The sequence below is a fragment of the Phoca vitulina genome, unplaced genomic scaffold (assembly GCF_004348235.1).
Source record: "Phoca vitulina isolate PV1807 unplaced genomic scaffold, GSC_HSeal_1.0 scaffold13, whole genome shotgun sequence".
Lineage (NCBI taxonomy): Eukaryota > Metazoa > Chordata > Mammalia > Carnivora > Phocidae > Phoca > Phoca vitulina.
Window position 1 is genome coordinate 47,487,140 of NW_022589716.1, and position 27,598 is coordinate 47,514,737.

General features: G+C 49.0%; 1 protein-coding gene across 1 annotated transcript; it reads right to left on the minus strand.

Annotated features, from left to right (window-relative positions):
- Positions 1–1,773: 1,773 nt before the first annotated feature.
- Positions 1,774–26,173, minus strand: CHST13 (carbohydrate sulfotransferase 13). Its single transcript, XM_032412090.1, has 3 exons — positions 26,077–26,173; positions 7,279–7,358; positions 1,774–3,290 (listed from the first exon to the last, which is right to left on the minus strand). The coding sequence occupies exons 1-3, from the start codon at positions 26,171–26,173 to the stop codon at positions 2,445–2,447; spliced, it is 1,023 nt and encodes a 340-aa protein (XP_032267981.1). The 3' UTR covers positions 1,774–2,444.
- Positions 26,174–27,598: the final 1,425 nt, after the last annotated feature.

The window sequence follows — 27,598 nt, forward strand, 5'->3', positions numbered from 1 at the left end:
TGTTTGATTCCTTCAGGAACTGGGGCAGTCTTTTAACAGAAAAGTCACTGAAGGATGCCAGGTTGAGCCCCCCTCCCCCGGCACCTTCTTGTCTTGTCCAGCTGTTCACGTGAGACCCTGTCTTCCTCGGGCCATCTGATGACCCAGCTGGGACCTTGCTGTTGAGGGGTGGGCAGTCAGCCTCTGATCTGTGAGGACAGACACGTTCTGGCACCAGCCCGGGAGGACGCAGGTCAGAGGACACCAGAGCAGGAGGAACTCCCCAGGGCCCGCACGAGAGGAAGAGGCGCCTCCAGCAAGCGCGGGCCTGGAGTGTGGCCATTGTACTCACAACAGAGGGTGTGACACCAAGTGCCATCAGCGGGGGGGGTTGCGCAGTGGAGTGCCTGCCCGCAGGAGGGAGCGTGCGTGCATGTGACAAGCTTCAGGAGGCAGGAGGCATTGAAGGAGATGACAGCAGGCACTGTGACTGCAGAGCCGGAGGGCGACTTCTAATGGTGACGACCTGGAGCAGGGGGAGGGGGGCATCTGGATGGGGGATAACTTCAACAAACAGGTCGCATCAAAGGCTGTGTGGGCACTGAGGGAGCTTGGAACAAAGGTGTGTGCCATTGAAGCACGTGGGATGACTGACCATGAGGTGGCACGTGACACAGTGTGCGTAGGTATATGAGGGAGCGTGGGGGCAACGGAGGCTGGGAACAAGCCTCCTGGTGTGTCACAGGCCCAGCCCCTCCCCCCCCACCCTGGTAATGGTCCAGGCTCCTGGGCTTTCCACGGCTCTCCAGGGGGGTGAGGCTTCACGGGGAGCCCAGCGGCAGCCCTTTCCCAACTCCACAAGGGTTGGCCGTCACTGACCCCTACTGGCAGGGCCCACAGACAGTGTCCGAGAAGGCCTCAGCAGGCTCCTGAAAAGGAGGAGCCCTAGGACTGGCCTGGAAGGGGAAAGCATCCATCGCAGGCAGGGGAACAACATCAGCAAAGGCCGAGGCATGAATGTGACTGAGCTGCCAGTCCCTGGCCAGCCTGGTCCCCACAGGCCAGCGTGGCCCTGTAACCAGGCTCACGGGCCCTCACCACAGGGTGTGGGGGCACCACAACACAGGTTGGGCCTCTGCCCTGCCAAGCTGCCCTTCCTCGGCTGTGCTCTGATTTCTGTTTCTCAAAACCTCAGGAATACCCTGCCCTGGTCTTCCCAAAGTTCTGGCATTTTGATTTATCATTCAAGGAAACTGAGAAAGGACACCCTATATTCAAACAGTCACTAAGGGGACATTCAGCCCTTCCTAGGGGACTCCCACGGCTGGCTGTCTTCCCAAAGCCAGAAGGGTGGATCCTCATTGCCAAGCATCCTGACACACACTGCAAATACACACCCACACACCCACATAAGGGTGGGAGGCAGCCCAAGGCACAGGGTTTCACTGAGCTGGTTTCAGCTTTAATCTTTAGCCTAGGCAGAATGAAAAGTCAGATTTCCCCCGCCCTGAGTCTTCACTGTTACCTCTCCTGCCAGAATTTAGCACCCCTTGCCATGGTGTACCCACTCCTTACACCACTCCCCATATAGCCCTTCACACCTCTGGGCTGCTGTGAAGGAAACCCAGGCTCTCCATCTCTCTCATCTGATCTTCATGACCACCTGGCATTCTTGTGCCATTTGGCAGCAAAGGAAAACTGAGGCTCAGAGATTTGTTGAGATGCCCAAGATCCGACAGCCCCATGCAGCAGAACAAATGGCAAAATGAAGCAGAGAAACTCCAAAATGTCAGAAGTAAAAAACATTTATTTCAAAAACATAAGCTCCCCGGCTCACGATGGTCCTATAAAACCTGCCACCATATTGCACTCTGGGCTCTGTGGCCAGCCTGAGATCAAAGGTGGGGCCAGCCACGGGGAGAGGCAGCACGGCTCAGTGACAGGCAGAGTGGAAGGCAACTCAGGGTGGGCTCCATGCCATGCCCACTGACAAGGAAGGCCTTAGCCTGAGCCCGATGACGGAGGGCTTTCCTCCTGGACCACGGCTGTCAACACCAGGGCCGAGGCGGCGAAGAGGCCGCAGACTGCACCGAACCGGCATTCTGCTCTGGTTTGGGGTCAAAGTTGACCCCCCAAAATGGCCTCTCACAAACTAAAAAATACTAGTAATTCAACGCTTCCCCACCCAGCGGTCTGGAGAAGTGCCTGCCAGCTGGCGCAGTCAGAGGAAGCAAGCATCAAGTGACAGGCAGGCACACGGGTGTCCAGCCGCCTGAGGTGGGCTGCACCCAAACCTGGCCGGATGGGATGGAGGCCCGGGCGGGCTGGCCAAGCAGGGAAGCGCCGGGGCAGTGGTGCTCAGAGTGGAGTCCCGGGCAGGCAGCACCAGCATCGGGGTGCGGGGGGCCTGGGGGGGGGCGCACCAGAAATGCACACCGTGCGGCCGATGTGACGGGCCCCGCCGCCTAGTGCAGCCGCAGGTAGGACGGGGCAGAGTAGTTGAAGAGCAGGAAGTCCATCCTGTAGAGGTCGAAGAGACGCCGCTGGTAGAAGGGGCTGATGTCCCGGAAGAGGCGCTCGGCCAGGTCGCGGGCGGCGGCCGCCTTGGCCCGGGGCGGGGGCGCAGGGAAGCGCAGGCCGGGCGCGCCCACCAGCCCCAGCACGAAGGCCGCGTCCTCCGCCAGCGTCTCGAACTTGCCCACCACGTCGTAGCGCAGGCGGCACGGGTGGCAGAGGGCGTGTGCGCGCTCCCAGTGCTCGTTGAAGGGCTCCTCGCGGCGCGTGCGCGGGTCCAGCAGGTAGGCCAGGAACTCGGCGAAGCGCACGTCGTGGCCGCGGGCCAGCGCGTCGGGGTGGGGGCGCGGCCGCAGGCGCCGCACGATGCGCGTGCCGTAGCGCCGCTGGAAGGCCGCGCTGTAGGGCCGCGCGAACTTGTTGCGGTAGGCCGACGCCAGGCGCTCGAAGGGCTCGCGCACGAAGAGGAAGGCCAGGTAGGCGCGCAGCCGGCGGTTGATCTCCGCCGGGCTGAAGTCGGCCAGCGAGGGCAGGCGGCCCGGCGCGTGCGCCTCGTGCGCGGGGATGGCGCGCGGGTCGCCGCGGGCGCGGCCGCTCAGCGCCAGCAGCACGCGCTTCCAGTTGGTGCAGGCCACCTTGGGCACGTAGCAGTAGAGCAGGCCGTGCGCGTCGTCCACCAGCACGTGCCGCAGGTCCTCGGGCCCCAGCAGGCGCTGCCGGCGCGTGTGGCGGCTGCAGGCTCGGCGCAGCAGGTCGCGCCGCTGCCGGTGTACCTCGGCCACGGCTGAGCGCGGGCCCTGCGGGCGACAGCGGAGGTGGGAGAGCGGGGCGGGGGGGGGGGGGGGCTGTCGGCGCTGCGGGCCCTGCGCCCACTGGGCCGTGGCAACGGAACAGGGGATTCGAACCCCAGCACTGCCACCGATCACTGTGATTTGGGACCCAGATCCTAGACCAGAATTTGGGGGGAAAATGACTCTAACCTGAGGCAGGTGGAAGGATGTGACAAGTAGGGTTGGGTCCTCGGGACCAAGGAGGTCCTGATGATGAATATGACCGTGTCAGAGTAAGCCTGATGGAATAAGTATGTCATCAGAGTGGTGAGCGTGGGCACAAATTGAATATCAGGATAGTGTATAAGAACAACAGCTTTAATTCCATATAGAGTTGAAAAATGCAGCCACTTGCAGGCTACTGAGATATTTTTTTGTTCAATAATAAAATTTGGGGGGTGATGAAAGTGTTCTGTAGTTAGAGAGTGGTGATGGTCATGCAGCCTTGGTCACTACAGACCATTGAAGGGTACACTGTAAAAGAGTGAATTTTATGGCATGTGAGTTATATCCCAGTTACGAAAAGAGCCTTGTGAGTGTTTCCATTTCAGAGAAGGACAAAGCAGCACCTGAAATGGCAGGACACTGGGTCCAGTGCCTGCATAAGAGTATCTGCCATTGCTGGGTGGGGAGGGGAAGAATGTGTGTGTGGGGGAGGTGCTCATTTGCGCTTCTCATGCCTTTAAAAGTATCCAGAAATCCAAGCAGAAATCCAAAATACTTCAAGTGATAAAAGCTAAAGTACAGAACAGGAGTTAACATGTCACATTTTGGGTGTACAAAGGGTGAGGAAGGAAATAAAAAATGTTTCAGAAAGGATAGGTTGTAGGCAGCTTCTCATATTTTAATTTATTTTTTTAAAGATTTATTTATTTGTTTCAGAGAAAGAGAGTGAGTGAGCATGGGGGGGGGAGGGGCAGAGAGAGAGAGAGAATCCCAAGCAGACAACCCTGCTTAGCTTGGAGCCTGACATGGGGCTCCATCTCACAAACCTGAGATCATGACTTGAGCCAAAATCAAGAGTTGGACACTTAACTGACTGGGCCATCCAGGTGCCCCGGGAGCCTTTCTTTTAGATATATATTGAAATTGTCGCATACTAAACAAGGTTGGAATTTGCTTCCAAATAATCCCAAGTAGGAATGGAGGGAGAGGGGTCTAGATGAAACAGGGCAGAGTTGATCACTGTTCAAACTGGGTGATGGGAATGTGGGGGTTCATTGTACATTTTACTTCTGTATATGTTTGAATTTTTCTCAATTAAAACATAAAGCAGAAAAAAAGGACATATATACCTGTAGGTATGATTCTGGAAAAGTGACCTAAGCACATGACAGAGCATTGGACACTACACACATGCCTAGAACATGCCTGGAAGGGCACACAGGGAACGAACTGGTCGCCTCCAGGGGTAACCAGGGCCAGGGTGGGAAGGAGAGGTACTCTTCACTGCATATACTCGTTTGAAGGGTTGAATGCCCTATCATGTGCTTATCTTACTTTTTCAAAATCTCACAGAAGGGTGGCTGCCAATCTCAGAGCAGTGAGGGGCGTGGGAGCACTGAGAGGATCCCTTTTCCTCTAAGGCAGACTCACAGGACTGGCCTCAGAAGCCTGGCTTCACCCGGGTGCCAGGAGAAGGCTGTATCCAGTGGCCCCACAGCCAAGCTCTGCTTTCAGCTTCCAGACATCCCCACATATTTCTTGGGGCAGGGAATGTTGGCCAGCCACCCACCTGTCAGTCATCCTCCCTCCTTGCCAGCAGACCCCAGTTGTGGTAGGTCATGTGCCAAGCCTTGGGGAAGAACCAGTCATAGCAGCCTCACACAACTTCATGAAAGCTATGGGTCCTGGGGTGAACATCTGGCTTGGTTTGGGCCAAGGAGATGTACAGGGAAGTCTGCTAGATGGCTCCCAGGAAAGACTTTCCTTCAGCACAAAAAGAGAGGGCTCCTGAAGGAAAAAAAATCTTTGCCTCAGCCCCTCCCTTTCTGCTTGGGGTACCATCCTGTGAGATGTCCGGAGCCCTGGCAGTCATCTTGAAGTCATGAGGCAACAAGATGTATCACATGTCAACATTCAGAGTATGTTGATGGGCAACATGTTGTTGCTGTACCAAGGGCTGTTGGTTTCTGAGCATCTTGGGAAGTAAACACCGACTGTCCTAATGGCTTAAAGTCAGCTTTTCTGTTGCTTGGAGCCCCATAAATACCAAGATAGTCAATACTATCTCCACAGAAGTGAGAAAACTGAGGCTCAATAGAAATGAGTTGCCTACAACTCTCAAGTAGGGAAGCTGGGACTCCCAACTCAGGTCCCTTAGGACTCAGAAGCTGGGGCTATGCCCACTGGTCCAGGAACAAATCCTACATTTACAACCATCTCTCCCAGCCTGACTGGACTCGGCTGCCTGGATCCTTAGCCTGGCTCTAGTCCTTATGAGCTCTGTAACCTTCTCTGTGTCCTTGGCCTCCCTGTACCTCAGTTTGCTCATCTGTAAACAGGGATAACAACAGGCCTACCTTATAGGCTTGCCATGAGGACTAAATACGTTCACAGAATTGGAGTGTCTGGTACACAGTTAGCCTTTGTTGGCCAGATTATTTTTATTACTCTTATTTCTCCAGCCACAAGGTGCTAAGCTCCCAGGGCCTTGACACGCAACCGTCAGAGGGACCTCAGTCTGTGAGGGGGCTGAGCCAGCCCCATCTGCCCCTCAGAAGCCTGTGGAACTAGTGGAACCCAGGATCCTGCTGAGAGCCTGGCCTGCCCTCAGCTTGCTGTGTGGCCCAGAGCAAGCCAGTTACCCTCTCTGAACCAAGGCCTCCACACCTGCAACCCAAAGGCATGGGTCAGATAAGCTCCACAGGCCCCTTTGGCTCAGCCCTCAGGGATTCAGTGAACAGCTACCTACCCAACCTGTCTGATCATTCTCCCCAGCTTAAAACCCTCTATGGTTTCCCTATTGCCCTCGCCCCACCTGCCAGGCACCACCCAAGCTGCTGCCCACTCCTGGCTCACCTCGCACACCCTCTTCTGTTGTCTGTCCACCACCAGGCACTTGGCCCTCTACTCTTTGCTTCTTAACTCCTTCTCTGCAGGTCTCAGCTCCAATGTCCCTTTCTCAGAGAGGATCTCTCTTCCCCATCTAAACTAGGACCCTCCCGGTAGATCTCTTGTCGCACCTTGTACTGCCCCTTTCGATGCAAATCAGCTACAGGTTAGTGCAGGTGGCAATGATGGGATGGTATCTTCCTCACCTGGGCATATCAGCTGCCCCAGGTCAGGGATCCAGCTGACCTGCTTGCCACTGGATCAGCAGCAGCCTGAGCACAGCCTGCATACACTGGGTGCTCTACACATGCTGTCTGAATGGGTGCCTCTCCTCGTGCCTGCTGGTGTGTGTGTGAGCCAGGGGCCCGTGGCTCTCGGTGGGGTCTAACTGTGTGTGTGTTTGGGCTGTGCATGGTCCCAGCAGGCCCACAGCGGAAGTGGAGTGCCTGGGCCGGCAAGCCTCCTGGTCCGGGTGCCTAAGAACAGTGTGAGGGCAGGGGCTCCCTGCATGTTTCCCTATTGCAGCAGATACTAAAATCTGGGGGGTCACTTAATTCCTGTCTCCCCACTAGACTGTCAACTTCCTGAGGGTCCTTTGCTCTTTTATATCCTCAACACATGGCAGAGTGCCTGGCACAGTGTGGCTTCAGTCTGTTGTTGGGTGGATGATGGATGGGTAGGTGGGTGGGTGGGTGGAGACCCCAGGTCTCTCAGCTTGTCTGAAGATTTGCCCTTGTCACAGGCATTCTCCTCTCTGCACAGGGCCTTGATTTGCAGAGGAAGCCTCTTCAAGCCCTACTGTGGGCTCTAGTCCCAAGACAGCAGGTCTACACTAGGGTTCTCAGTTTCCCATGGCTGGAGGTAGAGGGAGGGATCACTGGGCAGGGGTCTGTCCACCTACCTGGTCCAAGTCATAAAGCATCTGCAGGGGACTCCTCCTCTTCCCACTGAGCCAGCCAGAGCCCAGGCTGTTTTCAAATGCTATGGGGCATAAGGAAAGAGGCATCAGATGGACTGGCTGTAGCCCTTGGGAGACTTGGCCAACTCCCTTGGGCACATTTGATCTACCTCTGGGACTCAGTTTCCCTCTTGTATCTCATCTGCCTTGGTGGGGTGTGGGGCACTGATAGGCCCCCTAATCCACCAGGGCAGGGTCTTTGGTATCGCTCCTGTCCCCATGTCCTACCCTTCAGAGTTGGAGGATGCCAGACAGGCAGGGATGAGAGGAAAGGTGGTACCCAGCCCACAGCCCTCTGGTAAAGACCTGACCATCCAACCTTATCCATCTCCTCTGCCTTCATTTCATGCCGCGCCCCTACCAGCCCCATGTCCATGGAGCCCTCAGGGGCTCACCAAGCTGGCTGGTGGTCCAGCCTCCCCAGATCCTGGGTGTGGGCAGCCAGAAAGGGCTGGGTAGCAATAGAGGTGGCACAGCCAAGCTGCAGGTTCTCCAGTGGCAGCCCACCAGGTCACGTGACCTCCATGGACTCCTACAGCAGCCTGTACTTCCCTGGCCAATGTGTATGCCGCTTTGTGGTAAATGCAGGTTTCACTGTCTCCTAGACTGGAAGACAGTGTGCAGGGATACAATCCATCTGTCTCAGTGCTGTACTCTTCAATCTTCCTAAAATTACCAAAAACTCTGCTTACTAAATTTATTCTTTTACTCTAAATGTGTTTTAAGGAATATCTTCCTACATATTCAATTAATGTGAATAATATTATTAGTAATGTAGTTGATTTAGGTAAGCATAGGCTCATGATCTTATGCTTCTTGGTCATATTTTTCTAAAGTATGATTATACTTATTAATAAGTGAATAAAGTATAATGCAGTCTTCAAAAAGATCACCAAAATTGGCAAAACTTTAGCTAGACTGACCAAGAAGAATGAAGTCTCAAATTGCTAAAAACAGGAATGAAAGGGAAACCATTAGAATGGAATCTTACAGAAATGAGAAAGGCATGAACAATTGTACAAAAGCAAATTAGATAGCCTATACAAAATGGACAAATTCCTAAAAAGATGCAAATTCCTGAAATTGACCAAAAAGAAATAGAAAACCCCAATGACATATAACAATTATATGTATAATGTATATGTATAACAATGTAATATATAATAATATGTATAATAATGTAATGTGTAATAATATGTATAAATACATTGAAGTAGTAATGTAAAAAAAAAAAAAATGCCACAGAGAAAAGCCCAGAATCAGATGATATTCACTAGTGAATTTTACCAAAATTTAAAGAAGAATTAACACCAATCTCTTCCAAACTCTTTACCCCCTTCAGAAAAACAAAACAGAATTGTGGGGTGAAAAATACCTTCCAACACATTAGATGAGCCCAGTATTACCCTGATGCCAAAACCAGACAGAGACATCACAAGAAAAGAAAACTACAGAACATTATCTCTTATGAACATAGATGCAAAATCCTCAAAAAAAAAAAAAAAATAATACCAGCAAACTGAATATATAAAACATATAAAAATGGTTATATATAACCAAGTAATATATATCCCAGGAGTGCAAGAGTGGTTCAACATACAAAAATCAATCAAGGTAATACACCATATTAATAGAGTAAAAGAAAAAACCCACATAATTATCAATACATGCAGGAAAAGTGTTGCACAATATCCAATACCCTTTCATATTAAAAATACTAAACAAACCAGAACTTGAAGGGAACTTCATCAAATTGATAAAGGCCATCTAGGAGAAAACCCACAGCTAACATATTTAATGGTGAAAAACTGATGCTTTACCTCTAAGATCAGGAACAAAACAAGGGATGCCCACTTTTACCACTTCTATTCAACAATGTACTAGAAGTTCTAGCCAGGGTAATTGGGCAAGAAAAACAAAGAAAAGGCATCCAGAATGGAATGGAAAAAGTAAAATTATTCTATTTGTAGATGACATGAATATATATAGAATATATATAGACTATATATAGTATATATATAGAATCCACCAACTATTAGAGCTAAGAGCTAATAAATGAGTTCAGCAAGGTTGTAGAATAAAAGATCAATATTCAATAGTGAATTGTATTTCTAAGTACTAGTAATGAAAAACCCAAAATTGAAATTACAAAAACATCTCCACTTACAACAGCATAAAAATATTAAGGATTAAATTTAACAAAAGTGCGAGACTTATCACTGAAAACTACAAGACATCATTGAAAGAAATTGAAGACCTGAATGAATGGAAAAATATCCCATGTCCATGGATTGGGAGATTTAATATCATTAAGGTGGCAGTACTCCCCAGATTACACATGCAATGCAATCCCTATAAAAACCCTAGCTGCCTTTTTTGCAGAAATTGAGAGTTGTTGACAGTTGACAGTTGATCCTTAAATTAATCAGAAAATTCAAGGGATTGGGGCACCTGGGTGGCTCAGTCGGTTAAGCGTCTGCCTTCGGCTCAGGTCATGATCCCAGGGTCCTGGGATGGAGCCCTGTATTGGGCTCTCTGCTCAGCGGGGAGTCTGCTTCTCCTTCTCCCTCTGCCTGCCTCTCTGCCTACTTGTGCTCTCTGTCTCTGTCAAATAAATAAACAAAATCTTTTAAAAATTTTTGTTAAAAAAAGAAAATTCAAAGGATTTAGAATGTCTAAAACAATCTTGAAAAGGAACAAACTTGGAGATCTCACACTTCCTAATTTCACTACTTACTACAAAGCCACAGTAATTAAGATGATGTGGTGGTGGGATAGGAGAGACATATTAATTGATGAAATAGAATTCACAGTTCAGAAACAAACCCTTACACTTAAGATCAACTGATTTTTTATTAGGGTTCCAAGACAATTCAATAGGGAAGGAACAGTCTTTATGATAAATTTTGCTGAGAAAATTGGATATCCACATGTAAAAGAATGAAATTGTACCACTACCTCAAACCATATACAAAAACTAACTCAAAATGGATCATAGGCCTAAATGTAAGAGCTAACAAAGACTCATAATGAAAACATAGACGTATATCTCCATGATCTTTGAGTTGGCAGTAATTTCTTAGATATGGCATCAAAAAAACAACAAAAGAAAAAATAGATAAACTAGACTATATCAACAAAAACTTTTCTGCTTCAAAGGACACCATCAAGAAGGTGAAAAGACAACCTACCAACTTGGAGAAAATATTTTCAAACCATATATCTGATAAGGGACTAGTATCCAGAATATATAAAGAATGCCTATAGGGTGCCTGGGTGGCTCAGTTGGTTAAGCGACTGCCTTCGGCTCAGGTCATGATCCCGGAGTCCTGGGATCGAGTCCCACATCTGGCTCCCTGCTCAGCGGGGAGTCTGCTTCTTCCTCTGACCCTCTCTCCTCTCATGCTCTCTCACTCTCTCTCTCTCAAATAAATAAAATCTTTAAAAAAAAAAAAAAAAAGAATGCCTATAACCAAATGATAAAAGACATAACCCAACTTTTCAAGTAGGCAAAGGATATGAATGGACACTTCTCCAATAATATACAAATTGCCAATAACAGATAAAAAGATGCTCAGCATCACTAGCTGTTAGGAAAAGTCAAATCAAAACCTCATTAAGACACAACTTCTCACCCACTAAGATGGCTATAATAAAAAAAGATAAAAACAAGTATTGGTGAGGATGTGAAGAAATTGGAACCCTTATACTTTGATGGTGGGAATGGAAAATAGAGATATTTTGCCACAGAAAACAGTTTGGCAATTCCTTAAAAGCTAAGCCTAGATGATTCTGGAAAGATGACAGACTAGGAACACCAAGAATCTGTCCCTCCACCCAGGCAACAACTGTACTGGCAGAATCTATCGGATACATCAGATAGACCTGGAATTCTGGAGTCCATTGAAGGCTTGCATCTTCCAGGGGAAGGCTTAAATGGTACATGGTGGTAAATTTCAGTCAGTTTCAGCTCTTTCTTAGCTCAGGGCATCCACTCACCCCCCACCCCAGCCACATGGCAGGCAGCTGTGCATCTGTTCTTGGAGCAGCTTACATACAGCATGCAAGAGCCAGAGTGGGCAAAAAGGATCCTATTCTCCAAATATCAGAGATCTGTGCTTTGATCAGTATACCTCCCCACATTGTTGCAAGCCCCTCACACTCCACATAAAGTGACTTCCAGGAGACTTAATGAGCTGGTTCCTTTTCCCCACCTTTCATTTTTCTCTTTTCCCCTTTTTGGAGCCAGACATTAAATACTAAAACATTCAAAACAACTGCATAGGTGGGGAAAATTAGAAACTGACTGTGAATGCCCAGGAAGAGGCTCAGAAAAGACCTAAGAAGACCTTAAATTTATACCTTGGGCTGAACCTCAGCACAGAGACAGGCTACAACAATCAGAAAGACAAAAACAGAAACTAAAAACAGCAATCACTGAGAAAGAGCATCTGCTTTCCAGAGCTACATTATTAGATTCAAATGTCCAGTGTTCAACAAAAAATTAGAAGTCATACAAAGAAACAGGAAAAGTATGGTCCATTCAAATGAAGAAACCTGTATAAATTCAAAATACAATGTATTATTTTAGGATGTTCAATGTAATCCCCATGGTATCCACAAAAGAAATGAGAAAGGAATTTAAACATTTTACTACAAAAAATAAATAGACTAGGCACAAAAGTAGACAGTAATACAGGAAATGATGGATAAAAAAACTATAAGTCACAGAGAAGACAAATAACAAAATGACAGATGTTCTGCTTTATCAGTAATTACTTTAAATGTCAATGGATTAAACTCTCCAGTCAAAATGCAGAAATTCGCAGAATGGATAAAAATATCTGACCCAACTCTATATGCTGTCTACAAGAGACTCACTTGAGATCCAGTGATACAAAGTGGTTGAAAGTGAAAGGATGGAAAAAGATATTCCAAGCAAATAATAACAAAATAGAGCAAAGGTGACTATATTAATATCAGACAAAATAGACTTTGAATCAGAAAAGTTTACAAGAGACAAAGAACTTCATATATAAATAAAAGTTTTAAAACAGGAAGAAGATAGAACAATTACAAACATTAACTTATCATCAAAGTATATGAAACAAAAATTGACAGAATAGGAGGGAGAAATAGACAGCTCTACAATAATAGTGGAGATTTCAATACACCACTCATAATAATGAACTGAGCAACCAGAGAGAAGATGAGGAGGGAAACAGGGGACTTACATATCACAATAAACCAACTAGATCTAATAGACACATACAAAACACTCTATCCAACAACAACAGCATACATATTCTTCTCTAATGCATATGAAACATTTCCCAGGATAGTCTATGTATTAGGCCACATAATAAGTCATGATAGATTTTAAAAGACATATATCATACAAAGTATGTTCTCTGACCACAGCAGGGTGAAGTCAGAAATCAGTAACAGAAGGAAAACTGGAAAAATTCACAAATTTGTAGACATCAAAGAATACACTTCTAAAAAGCCAGTGGATCAAAGAAGTCACAAGGGAAATTAGAAAATACTTGGAGACAAACAGAAATGAAAACAATATACCAAACTTATGGGATGCAGTGAAAGTGCTTAGGAGAAAATTTATAGCTATATATGCTTACATTAAAAAACAAGAAAGATCTCAAATCAGCAACCTAACTTTACAACTTAAGGAACTAGAAAAAGAAAAAATAAACCCAAAGCTGGAAGAAAGAAGGAAATAATAAAGATTAGAGCAGAGATAAATGAAATAGAGAATAGAAAAATAGGGAAAATCAATAAAACCAAACGTTGGTTCTTTGGAAAGATCCACAAATTGACTAACCTTAAGCTAGATGGACCAAGAAAAAAAGAACATACAGCTTACTAAAATCAGAAATGAAAGTGGGACATTACTAGTGACTACAGAAATTAAAAAAAAAAAAAAACACAGGAGAATACTATGAACAATTGTATGCCAAAAAAATTGGATAACCTAGATGAAATAGACACATTTCTAAAAACACAAAATGTATTAAGACTAAATCATGAAGTAGTTAGAAAATTTGAAAAGACCTATAACTAGTAAGGAGATCGAATCAGTAATCAAAAATTTCCTGACAAATAAAAGCCATGGGCCTGATGGCTTCACTGCTGTGGTCTGTCAAACATTTAAAGAACTAATACAAGTCCTTCTCAAACTTTTCCAAAAACTAAGGAAGAGGGAACACTTCTTAACTCATTCTGTGTGGCCAGTATAACTCTGACTGGGGGAAAAAAGCCAGACAAAGGCACTACAAGAAATGAAAGCTACAGACCAATATCCCTTATAAATATTGATGCAAAAATTCTCCACAAAATACTAGAAAACGGAATTCAACAGCACAGTGAAAAGATTATGCACTATAACCAAGTGGGATTTATTCCTAGAATGCAAGGATAGTTCAACATACAAACACCCATCACTGCAATACATCACATTAAGAGAATGAAGGGGGAAAAACACAATCATCTCACTTGGCACAGAGAAAGCATTTGACAAAATTCAACATACTTTCATGATAAAAAAAAAAAAAACACTCAAAAAACAAGGACTAGAAGGAAAGTACTACAACACAATATAAACCATATATGAAAAACCCACAGTGAACATCATACTCAATAGTGAAAGACTAAAAGCTTTTCCTCTACATCAGGAATAAGGCAAGGATGCCCATTTTTGCCACTTCTAATCAATATAATGCTGGAAGTTCTAGTCAGAGCAATTAGACAAGAAAAAGAAAGAAAAGGTATCCAAACTAGAAAGAAGTAATAAAATTATCTCTGTTTGCAGATGATATGTTCTTATACACAGAAAACCTTAAAGATTCCACACACAAAAACTGTTAGAACTAATAAATGAGTTCACCAAAGTAGCAGGATACAAAGTCAACACACAAAAATCAGTTGCATTTCCATACACACACAATGAACAATATGAAAAGGAAAGTACAAAAACAATTCCATTTACAATAGTGTAAAAAAGAAGAAAATACTTAGGAATTACTTAACCAAGGAGGTGAAAGACTTGTACAGTGAAAACTACAAAACACTGCTGAAATAAATAAGACACAAAGAAATGGAAACATGTCCCATGTTCATGGATTGGAAAACTTAATATTGTTAAAATGTCAATACTACCCAAAACAATCTACAGAGTCAATGCAATCTCTGTCAAAATTCCAATGACATTTTTTTTGCAGAGATAGAAAACCCCATCCTAAAATTCATATGGGACCCCAAATATATCTTGAAAAAGAACAACAAAACTGGAGGACTCACTCTTCCTAATTTCAAAACTAACTGCAAAGCTATAGTAACAAAGCAGTGGGTGGTGTAAGGACAGACATATAAATCAATAGAATAGAATAAAGAGCCCAGAAATAAACCCTTACATATATGGTCAAATGATTTTGACCATCCAAAGGGGAAAGGATACTCCTTTCAACAAATGGTGCTGGGAAGACTGGATATTCACATGCAAAAGAATGAAGTTGGACCCTTATCTCACACCATATACAAAATTTGACTCAAAATGGATCAAAGACCTAAACATAAGACCTAAAACAATAATACTCTTAGAAGAAAGCATACAACAAAAGCTTCATGACATTGGATTTGGCAATGATTTCTTGGATATGACCAAAGGCGCAGGTAACAAAAGAAAAAATAGGTAAATTGGACTTGATGGAAGTTTAAAAACTTTGTGCACCCATAGTATACAATATCTATAAAGAACTTATCACACTCAACACCCAAAAAAACAAATAATCCAGTCAAGAAATGGGCAGAAGACACGAACAGACGTTTCTCCAAAGAAGACATAAAATGGCCAGCAGACACATGAAAAAAGGCTCAACATCACTCGGCATCAGGAAAATACAAATCAAAACCACAATGAGATACCACCTCACACCAGTCAGAATGGCTAAAATTAACAAGAAAGGAAACAGCAAATGTTGGCAAGGATGTGGAGAAAGGGGAACCCTCCTACACTGTTGGTGGGAATGTAAACTGGTCCAGCCACTCTGGAAAACAGTATGGAGGTTCCTCAAGAAGTTAAAAATAGAGCTACCCTACGACCCAGCAACTGCACTACTAGGTATTTACCCAAAAGATACAAACATAGTGATCCAAAGGGGCACCTGTACCCCAATGTTTACAGCAGCAATGTCCACAATAGCCAAACTACAGAAAGAGCCCAGATGTCCATTGACAGATAAATGGATAAAGAAGATGTGAGATATATATATGTATATATATATATATCTCATTATTATATGTATGTAAAATGGAATATTACTCAGCCATCAAAAAGAATGAAATCTTGCCATTTGCAATGATGTGGATGGAACCAGAAGGTATTATGCTAAGCGAAATAAGTCAGTCAAAGAAAGACAATTATCATATTGTCTTTAGAATTTAAGAAACAAAACAGAGGATCATAGGGGAAGGGAGGGGAAAATAAAATACGACGAAATCAGAGAGGGAGACAAACCATACGAGACTCTTAACTCTAGGAAACAAACTGAGGATTGCTGGAGAGGAGGTGGGTGGGGGAATTGGAGTAACTGGGTGATGGGCATTAAGGAGGGCACATAATGTAATGAGCATTATACATTATACACAACTGATGAATCACTGAACTCTACCTCTGAAACTAATAATATCCTATATGTGAATTAATTGAATTTAAATAAAATTAAACTAAAAAAATTTTTGTGCACCCAAAGACAACACACAGAATAGGAGAAAATATTTATAAATTAGGTATCTGAAAGGGGATATATAGAGAACTCCTAAAATTCAACAACAACAAAAAATAAAGTCAAAACAGGGCAAAGGACTTGAATAGCATTTCTCCAAAGAAAATATACAAATGACCAATAAGCACATGAAAAGACGCTCAACATCACTAATCACTGGGGAAATGCAAATCAAAATGATAATGAGATACCACCTCACACCCATTATTATGGCTACTATCAAAAAAAAAAAAAAAGAGAGAGAGAGAACAAGTTTTGTTAATGTGGGGAAATTGGAACCCTGTGCAGTGTTGGTGGGGAGATAACATGGGGCAGCTGCTATGAAAACAGCATGGAGCTTCCACAGACAATTAAATTTGGAATTACCATACGACCCAGCAATTCCTCTTCTAGGTACATACCCAAAATACTTGAAAAAGCAAGGCGTCTAAGAGATGTTTGCACACCCATGTTTACAGCAGCATTATTCACAACAGCTAAAACATGGAAGCAACCCAAGAGTCCATGAAGAGATGAACAGATAAGCAAAATGGGGCCCATTCCTACAGTGGGTATTAGCCTGGAAAGGAAAGGAAACTGACACACACTACAACATGGATGAGCCCTGAGGAGATTATGCTGAGTGAAAGAAGCCAGTCACACAAGGACCAATCATGAATGATTCCACTCGCAGAGTACCTGGAATAGTAAAAACCAATGAGCTAGAGAGCAGGTGATGGTCACCGGGGTGCAGAGGGGAGAACGGGGAGTCATTTAATAGGTGCAGAGTTTCAGTTTTACAAGACGAAAGAGCTCTGGAGAGGATGGTCATGCAACACTGTGAACGCATTGATATCACTGAACCGTACACTTAAAAATGATGAAGACAGCAAAATTTATCTTACGTGTATTTTACCACAATAACAAAAATTTGGAAAAAAAAATTAAGCATAGAATTAGCCTATGACCCAGCAATTCCACTCCTAGGTACACACGCAGGAGAAATGAAGACACATTCACACAAACACTTATGCACAAATGCTTCCATCAGCATTATATTTAATAACCAAAACCTCAAATGTCCACCAGCGGATGAATGGATAAATACTGTGGCACATCCATACATATTCATCCATAAAAAGGAAAGGAGTACTGACCCTGGTCTCCACATGGCTGGATCTCGTAACATTGCACTCAGTGAGAGGAACCAGACTCAAAAGGCCACATATTATTTGATGCCATTTACATGAAACATCGCAAATCGACAAATCCCTAGAGACAGAAAACAGTGGTTGCCCAGGCCGGGGGGACACAGCGGGGGATCACTGGGAAAGTGGGGAGTGACTGCTAATGGCTAATATTCTGGAATTATATAGAGGTCATATCGCACAGCTTTTAAATACACTAAAAACCACTGAATTGTGTACTTTAAAAAAGTGAATTTTATGGAATGAGAATTAGATCTCAATGAAAATAAAAATACTGATCATAAAAAAAGAATACATGCAAGGGCATTTTATGTAAATCTAGCTTACAAATTTAGTCAATGGCTATCATAATATATTCCTGAATTCCTAAGAATATTGCTTATTCATAAGAAGAGTATCTTCAAGAATTCAGGATCATATGAGAAAAGAATATATTCGTAAGACGGATGAACGTTCCCATGACCCTTGGCTTTCAACAAAATGAAGAGTCTTCAAAATGCTGCCAAGAATACATTAATCGAAAAGATCCAGGCGTTTTCTTTAAGACATGTTTTTGACGAAGAAATAAACTTGGAAAATTTGATTAACTATTGGCAAATTGACCATGAGTAGTGGTTCTCAAATTTTAGCATGCATAGATGAAAACATAGATTACCTGGCCCCACATCCAGAGGTTCTAGCCCCGTAGGGCTGGAGTGGGGCCCAAGAATCTGCATTTCTAATAGCTCCCAGGTCATGCTAATGCTGCTGGTCCAGGAGCACACTTTGAGAACCGTTCTATTAGAGGCATACCTGGCAGAGGTTGGTTGAAGGAATGAATAAACGACGGCTGGATTGACCTCGCCTTGGCCTCCAGAACCTTCGGTGTGCATCTGAAGCCCACTGTCCCGGGCCTCCTGGCATGCCTCTGGCAGCCTCAAGCTCCCTCCCCACTCCAGTGTCCTGGGAACAAGGCCTGGGCTCTTCTGTAGCCAGGGTGCCGGGACAAGGCGAGGCCCTCAGGGCCTACCTGTATCTTAGGATTTATCAATGGTCCTAGGACTTGAACCTCTGTCTCCTGGCAGCTGGACACATCCCAGCAACACCACTGTCATCGGACAATGAGCTGACCGGAGGTGGCAGCAAAGTTGGCCGGCCCCTCAAAGTGCAGTGGAGGCCCCGGGCTCAGGGCTGGCAGGGTGGCCGCCGCTGCTGGCCTAAGTGTAGCCGTAGCCCCCAGGAGAGGCTGGGTCACATGAGCACAGCACCACCCACAGCCGGGGGAGGAGAGGTACCCTCGTCATCATTCTGCGGTTGTGTTACTTGTGGCTCAAGGTCACCCACTGAGCTCCCTTCAGGGCCATAGCCTGGGCTTGAGGAAGGGCTGGTACCCACTGAGGGGTGTGGGGGGGGAGGTGCCCCTAGGACCAGTGAAACACACCTAGGCCCATTTCTACCCCAAGGCCCCACAACTGGGAGGGAGGCACCCAGCCTTCAGAAACACCAACCCTTGTGTGGGGACTCTCATTTCCTGCTCAGGCTCCAGCCTACAGGAAAGCAGGTCCCATACCAGACCTCAGGGGCGAGTGGGTGAGGGTCAGAGGGAACAGGCACCAGAGTGAGGCCCTATTTATAGAGTAGCTGTGGCCAGTGATTACAGGGCTGGGCTACCCCACCCACTCCACCCCTTCCTGCCACAGAGACCAGAAGAACCTACAGTCTAGTGGGATGGGCAGGCTGGCCATGGAGGGGGACAGATGGGTCTAGGAGGGCCAGAAGGGGATTGCCTTGAAGATCCCTGGATCCAGCCCCCCACTCTGGAAAACTGGGGGCTTGGCTCTGAGGGCAGGGTGGCCCCAAACAGGGTCACACTGAGGCATCCCCCAACCTCTGCTCTGGTTGCCCCAAGCCTCTCTTGGCCTGTGTCCTCCACCCTGCAGCCCCTCCACGAGGCTTCAGGTCCCAGGCTCCCTGCCAAGGAAGGGTACCATGGAGCAGACAAGCCAGGGAAAGCCAGGTCTCACAGCCAGGGAGGGGCCTGGGCCAGCCCAGGGCAGCCACAGGCAAAACCGCGGTGGGGTTCTGCTTTGAAAAAGGAGACAAAAATAGCAGAAGGTTATGGGGGGGGGCAGGGAGGTGGGAGGGACTGGGGGTGCCAAAGATGCAGACAGAGAAAGAGACAGGCTACACACGGTGACAGGGACAGAGGCTGGCAGAAGGAGAAACAGATCACAGTGGGGAAACCGCTGGAGTTTTGAAAGAGCTCAAAGCAAAGCAGCTGGGGTGAAGGGAGGAAGCAATGCGGGGTGAGCTGCCCACAGTCTGGGACAGCCCGGTGCCCATGCCCAGAGGGCTCCAGGCCATGGAAACCATGCAGCCCCAGCCTCAGGAGCAGACCACAGTCCCCGTCCAGTAGACCAGTGCGAAGACCAACCCAACACCCTGCAGTGCCCACTGCGTGTGGCCAGGAAGCCCCTAAGAGAGCACGGCAGTTGGCAAAGGAGGCAGCGCTTTGGCGGGGTCAGGGGAGCCAGGGAAGAAGCACCTGGGGCACAGCCCTGGGGTCAGCCAGCACCTGGCACTCTGCTCGGTGCTTGCACACATGGACACATTTACTCATATCAGGTAGAAACTATTATTATCTGCATTTGACAGGTGGGGAAACTGAGGCTCAAAGAGGAAAAGAAACATGCCTGAGGCCTCAGAGCAAGTAAAGCCCAGAAACGGGATTTGACCCCAGGCCACAGCGCATGTACACATCTGAGGGCACATCTCTTGGGCACCCATTCTGCCCGGCACACAGCCCCGCCCAACCTCACAAAACCTACAGGTAAGTGGGTGAACCGCCATCCAGGCAAACTGAAAGCAGGAACCCAATAAATGGCCCTTCGCACACCCACCCCTAAGGACAGGCTTCCCCTTGGAGTCGGCAGGGCACAAGTTGTTCTGTGGGCCATTTGAAACTTCACCATTTCGGGGGGAAATACTGTTTGGTGATTCCCAGTCCAGCGAGCAAAGATTACATGTGGTTTCTGGTTAATAAGTTCTAGCTGGGCATAGTGTTGCAAGACCAGACAGGCAGGGACAGCCAGGCCCAAACAGCACAGACAGGCCCCAGGGACCTTGCTGGGGGAGGGGGAGGGAGGGTTTCCCCAGCCCTCTCAGTCCCCTGGGTGACCTGGGACTTCAGGGCTGACCTGCATGTCCCCGGGTCAGGGACATTCCCTCTGGTAATCAGGCCCATGGAGGAACACGTTAACAAGCCCTTCACAAATAAAAAACAATGCCACTTTTTTTTTTTTTTTCTGAAGAGAAGTAGAGATCTTTCCACTTGTATTTAAAATTCAAACTCTATTTGCTGAATTCCACAAACCACCTGGAATGGAACCCCTCTTGGGTGTAGTCTCATCACCTCTGCCTGCAGAATGATCAGGAACTGCCCCTGCCCCCTACCTCCCACCTCCTCCATGGTAGTCAGCTCAGGGCAGCAAGCCCCTTTGGCTCTGTCCAGGATAATCACTGGTCTCCTTATCCAGCTTCTTATTTCTCTTCCTTCTACCTTGGTGATCTTAAAACCTACATGGCTTCCTACTGGCTAACAATAAATTCCTGTTTCTTCCCAGAGCCACCTCCTGGTGCACCTCCCACCTTCCCCCCTGCCCCCCCCCCCAGCTCCAGCCACACTGGTCTTTCTGCCAAGCAATAAATACATTAGGTGAATTCCCACCTCAGGGCCTTTGCACTGTTCCTTGGCTGGGATGCTCTTCCAGGAACCCTTATACTTTAGAGTAAATACTTCATGTTCAGATTTCAACTCAGAAGTTCCCTCTGGAAAGAGGGTCTCTCCAATGAGCCACACTCCACACCAGGATCTTTCCCAGTCTCTCCTTTTAATTTATTCATGGCATTTATTACCGCTGAAATAACGTGGTTTGTATATGGGTTGATGTCTGGCTGCCTCTCCGGAAGGTCAGCTCTGTAAGAAGGGGACTGTCTTGTTTTCTTGTAATCCCTGTACCTCACCTAGTGTCAATGAATATTTATTTAAAGACTGATAGCCCCTTATGGCCATAGGGAGAGTACCCCAACTCCTGGCCTGCTATTCAAGGCCACCTATGACCAGCCCAACTTATAGTACTTTTCTGCCTTCCACCCTACCACCTCTTCTCATAAACCCAGAGCTCTGCCCACAGCACAGCCCTTAGCACACCAGGCCTTTCACTCCTCCATGCTTTTGTCTGTGCCATTCCCTCTGCCCCAAATTCCCTTTCTTCATTTTCCCACCTGGTGAACTTCTATGCAGCCTTCAAAGCCCAACCCAAATACCCCTGCAGTGTAGAGTAGAAAGCATAAAGGTTAGGGATTTAGACTAGGATTTAAATCCTGGCCCCCACACTTCCTAGCTGGGTGACCTTGAGCAAATGACTTCCCTTTTCCTGAGCTTAGTCTCTCTGCAAAATGGGATTACTAATGCCTACTCTAGTGAGCCATCCATCTTGCCAGCTAGACTTTTCTCATGGCACTCTCTGGAGGCCTGGAAGGTGCCTCTGTGCCCTGGGCACTCTGGCAGTATCTGAGAATGGACAGCAGGGTGGTGAGCATCTATTTATTTGGTTGCCAGCAGCCACTCCCCCTGCTTTGGCTAGCCCTCTTGATTTCCCTCCAGGAACGAACCTGCTTATGTCCCATGCACGTGGTTCTGATAGGCGTCCTTCTCCCATAGCTGCTGGGATAGGCATGTGACCAGGCCTAGCCAATCAGAGCATTCCATCCCCTTCTGCAACAGCAATTGGCTCAGAGGTGGATACCATGTGACCCAATTCAGGCCAATGAGACACATCCTTGAGACTCTGCCTGGAATTATCAGTAAAAGAGCCCGCCCTTTGGAGTGAGAGAGAAAAGCCGAACCTAGAGCTGGAAACATGGTTTCAGCCCCTGGATCCACGCATTCCTGAAGGCAGCCATATCTGGCTTAAGTTGGCCTGAGTTGAGCTGTCCTCACTGAGACACTGTCCTCTGGGTGGCTCCAGTCTCTGGTTCCTCACTTGCCTGTGAGGGACTAGGGGCCAGGACGGAGAGGAGTCAGAGCATGTAGAGTCGTGCATCGGGGCCCCAGTGTGCAAGGGAGATGAGGGAGAGCCTATAGGGTGGGGTCCTGCAGGGGGCTCAGGGGGAAGCAAGGGACACAGGGCTGCAGGGGGAAGCCGCCTGCTCCAGCCTCCTCTGGCTACCCCTGCAAAGATCCCTGGCTTCTGTGCTGACGGGCCACTGCTGGGTCCTAGGGGGGCCCTGCTCAGCTCCAAGGCCAGGCCTATGTCAGTCCTCACCGACCCACCTCAGCCCTGGCACTCGGGCTCCCCAGTAGTCGTTGGGCATTTATTTCTGTATTTATTCTGCATAGAACCAAAATACTGGTTTTTCATTAAAAGCAATGGCTGCCTCTAGGGCCGCTAGGCTGCATGACTGCAGGGGCACCCTGACTATCAGGCACCCTGCATTCAGTCTGTACAGTTGTCTCTGTGGCCTGAGTCCCCAGGTGCTGTGGTGCCAAAGAAGGAAGGGGATGGAGAGCGAGGAGGAGAGAGAGTCAGGGCCCCCACCTGAGCTTCCCGGGTCCTTCCCCACCTGGAGACCTTCCAGGAAGGATGGTGGGGGAAATCTCTGTTAGCACACATCACCCTTGGACCTCGGACAGGAAGCACTGGACCCCAAGAGAAGGGCTGTGGCCCGGAGGAAAGGAGGGCCACAGTCCAGCCTGCAAGAAAGGGATGGGGTCCCCTGGGGATAAGCCCCCCTCCACCCAACCTCTTCTACACTCTCCCTTCCCTGCCCCCAACCCCAGGTCCCCTAGAAGTGGACAGAGATTCTAACCTCAGGAAAGATGCTCAACCCTTGCAAATCTAGGAAAGGGATCTGGCCCCTCCCAATGCCGCCCCTGTGAACCCCTGTAGCGGATTTAATGTGGTGGCATGGAGACTCTCCCTGAGTGTGCCTCTGGGGATAGAGGATGCAGACTGCAGATTTGGATTTTTAATATTAAAAATGTAAGGTCTGCAAGGGCAGGGATATTAGTAAGTTTTGCTGTCAGCCCTAGAAAGGCACCTCGCATGAGCACGTGCCCAGCAAATATGTGGTCAACAGGGTTACAGCGCCATGCCCAGGCTGGGACACAGAGGAAGCGAAGGGGACAAGAGGTGACAGTGGAGGTGCCACTGGGACCCCGGGGTGAGGGTGGGTGTTGAGGGCAGCAGTATCCTGGGCAGCTGTCCCACCTTGCCCCCAGCATCTTCCTCATCCCCAGGACCCTAGGCACTAGGTCAGCATTGGTGGAATCCTGGGGGCCGAGGGGTGCCAGGGTGGGCTGCTCCAGACTTCCCCGCTAATAAATGGGCAACAGGGGCCCCAGGCCTATAGTGGCAGCCTTTCAGGGGTCCCCTGCCCAATGTGTGGCAACACCTTCTGCTTTGGAGAAGGAGGGGACTGTGCCAGACCTACCTGCCTGGAGTAAGGTGCTGACATTCCTCTTGTGCCCCGGAGCCCTAGCCCCAGGCCAGGGGCCCACCCCCACCGCACCCCCTTCCAACTTGGAACACAGCTTCAGGGACATGCTCAGAGATGCTGAAGGCCCTATTGAGGCCAGTTTCAGAGACCCTGGACAGCAGGGTCCACCTCCAGCTGGATGGTTGGCAGAAGGCCTTTCCACCTAGCTGTTTCCCTTGGGGTCTGCCAGGTGCCTGTGGGCCCAACATTAGCACACCCTCATGGCTCGGGGGCGGGGTGGGGCGGGGAAGAACCAGCAGAGGAGATTGGTAGGTTGGTTTAATTAACCTTCTTTTGTCATGGCCAAGGTATTCACATGGCAGGGAAGCCCAGTGGGACACACAGCCCAGGCAAAGACTAGGAAGGGGGACCACAAGTCCCTCTCTAGCTCCTGCTCTCTTGGGTTTTGCATGAGACGGTCAAAAGGAACAAAGCACAGAGAGTGACCAGTACCTTGGCTCATTTCTCCTCTCAGGCCTGGGTAGAGGAGGAGAGGAGGTAGCAGGAGAGATGCGTCCAGGCAGAGGAGATACGTGCAAGCCCAGAGATACAGACACACAGAAGCCTACCCTAATGTACTGACTCCTCTGTAGATACCCCCCCGACACCCCCCACACCAGGGCCCAGATGCTCTGGCCTTTTCTCTTTCTCACACCCCACCCCAGGGGCTGAGCCCTGGGGCCTGGGAGTCCAGCTCCTGAGTAAACATTTGTCTGTGAATGACTGGGTGGACAGAGACTGTCATGGTCATAGACCATAGGACCACAGCCCACACTGTACTAGGGGACACTCCACTCAGCTAGGACACAGGAGCACCTGCCATGAACCAGGAGCATCACTCCCAGATGGCCTGCCTGCTCACGGAAAGGGGGTGGTGGTAGAAAGACTGACCACATCTCCCTTCCATGGGCTTGGAGAGGTGTCTGGATGGCTGAGTCCAGGCATGGGGGAAACAGTGTGAGTGGCAGGGTGACTGCGTAGAGCTCTGGTGAGCACTAGAGAGGCCCCCTCCAAGCCCTGCTCACCTGGACCCCAGCTAAACCCTGGCCTCCAGCAGTATGGGGGTTTGAGGGAAAGCCAGAGGGGGAAGCCCCTCACCCCAGGATGAAGGTAGCACAGTGAAACCCCTAATCATGACAGCTGGCCCTAATCATGACCAACCACTTTCTGTCTGCTGTCTCATTCTCATCTCCCCAGAAGCCCTGTAAGGAAGAACTTGAGCACTCCATGTGATAGATGGGAGTACTGAGGACCTGGGAGGAGAGGGACTAGGTCATCCAGCAGGTAAGGCTGTGGAATGACCCTTATCCACTAATCTAGACCCAGCCAGGTGGGTGAGTGTCCCCCCAAAAACAGATTCCTCAGCCTCATCTCTTGGGCCACCTTGACCCCGCTGCCCACAGTCCCTGCCTACCCTGGGGCGTGATTATTTACTCCCTGGGACCCTGCCTGGGAGTCACCAAAGATGAGACTCTGAGGATTCTCACAGAGCGCACACAGGGAGAGGGAGGAGAGTGGAGACCTACCCCTTACCCACATATCCCTGCCCCCTACCCCAACACACTCACACCCAGGAAAGGCAAACAGAGCCAGAGATGGGAACACACTGCTGACTGGGCACCTCAACCCCCAGGCGGACTGTGTAGGCTGCAGGCTAGCCATCCACACCTGTCCCTAAATCTCTCTGGCCTTGGTTTCCCACTTTGTGAAATGGGGAGGAGATGAAGTGAATTTAAGACTCAGCACATGCCTGGCCCAGAGCAGCTACTACACACTGCGGAGTCATGGCTAGCTGCCTCAGTTTCCCCAACCAGACCATGCAGTGGGTGCAAAGGAGCCCCAAGTTCTTCCCCATGGGAACTTCAGGCGGAGCAGGGCGGCAGCGCCTGTGCCACAGAGGGCCCGCCTTCAGGACCAGGCGGCCTGAAGCTTCCCCAACCCACCCAAGCTTATGCCAAGGGGCTTCGGGGGCAAGGTAAATGAGGCTGCCTTCCTGGGTGGGCCCAATGCCCTCTAACACCCACAACTGACCCGGATCCCTGGGCACAGGCTGTGAGGCCCAAAACGATCACGTCCCCTGGGCGTCGAGAGACCAACTCCCGAGGGGCGCAACACCCTTGCGGGGAGCTGGGGCATGGGCGCGGGTGCCTAGAGCCTTTCTGCCCCACCCCCACCCCCTACTCCCAGCCCGGGAGGAGGCAGCAGGTGCCCCGTGGAGGGGCCCGACGGGCACTCACCCGGGCGCAGGGCGCGGGGCGCGGCGCCCAGGAGTAGGAGCGCAGCCCCCAGACACGCGGCGGCCAGCGCGCGCCGCCGCCAGCAGCGCCTCCCCATGCTGCGCGGGGCCCGCGGGGTCGCAGTCCGCCTTGTCCGGCGGGGGGCAGCAGTGCCCGGCCCGGGACCCGCCCCGGGACTCGCCCCGCCCGCTCCGGCCCGCCCGGCGGCGCGTACCAAGGCACGGCGCGGGGGTGCGAGGGCCCCGCTGGCGGGCGGCAGGGTGGCGCGGCGGCCGACCGCTGGGGACTGAGGAGGTGGACGACGGCGGGTGGCGAGCCTCGCTCGTCCAGCTTCCACGCCCTACACCCGATCAAGTGGGGCTGCAGTCCAGGGCGCGAAGGGTGGAGACTGGGTGGAAAGAGCCCTGTCGCCGGTGAGGCTCCGCCTCCTTCAGTTTGCCCTGGGGGTACTATCCTCCACCCGAGGCCAAGAAGCCTTGTCATCAAAGTGGCAGATCGGTGGGTCGGAGGTGCACTGTGTCCTCTTGTGTTTTTTTGCTGCCTTGCATGCCAGGGGGCCAAGGGCTGGTATGGGGAGCAGCCCTCTGTACGTAACCCCCTCCCGCATCTTCCATCCCCAGCATCAGGCCTAAGAGCACCTCTTACCTCCCCCCAAGGCCAGCCTGTAGCCTTGTTTTCCACAGGTGTCTCCAGGTCCTGCCTGAATTCTGGCTCATGCAGGTCCTGGCCAGCTCTGGGAGGAGAGGTGGGAGTTCTCAGTTCCTGCCCTGCTGGGCATCAGGGCCGTTGGGCCTCACCTGGTCCTGGCAAGGGATCCACCCTCCAGGTGAGCACTCAGCTTGCGCAGGACTCCTGTGTGTGAGGGGATGAGAGTGAAGTCCCGCCTTTGAAAGAGAAACATCCAGCTAGCCCTGTGGGGTGGGGAGACCAGGAACCAGGCCTGGCCCTTGCGCCTCGCTGCCCAGAAGTCAGGCTCACAGGGAACCAAGGGTGCACTGATGCTGTGTGCAGGTGTGTGCATGTGCACTGGAGTCAACACTTGGCGGTGTGAGGGTGTGGGAAAGGGTCCTGCAGTAAACTACAGTTTTATAGCTGCTCTTGAAAAATCCGTTTCCAAACCCTGCAGGTGCCGCTTAATCACCATGTGAGATTGGGAAATTTGCCTAACCTCTCTGTGCCCCAATTCCCTGTACAACGGATCAGTGAGTGCCATCTAAATCCTAGATGTTAGTGATGAATTGATTTATTTTTACAGTTACTGCCTGTTTCTGGCAAAAGACTGGTTTCTCATACAGCGGTGATACAAAGTTCCTTCCTATTACATTTTTTGAAGTTTTAAAGGTCTATTTGAGGAAACATGTTAAGTAAATAATAGTTCTGTTGGCTTAAGGATATGGCTCCAAATGGTGATGATACATCTCAAATGGCAGAGAAGTGGGAAACGCAGCTCACAGATAAAACCAGAAGCTCATTATTATGGCTTTCCAAAGGACCCGACAGAGAGCCTTGGGATGCGTCCCGC

Excerpts from the sequence above, each read along its gene's own strand:
- CHST13 (XM_032412090.1), bottom strand. The coding sequence starts at position 26,173 with ATGGGGAGGCGCTGCTGGCGGCGGCGCGCGCTGGCCGCCGCGTGTCTG. Across the intron at positions 7,359-26,076 it reads GCCCCGCGCCCTGCGCCCGG|CATTTGAAAACAGCCTGGGC; the intron begins GTGAGTGCCCGT and ends TATGCCCCATAG. Across the intron at positions 3,291-7,278 it reads TGCTTTATGACTTGGACCAG|GGCCCGCGCTCAGCCGTGGC; the intron begins GTAGGTGGACAG and ends TGTCGCCCGCAG.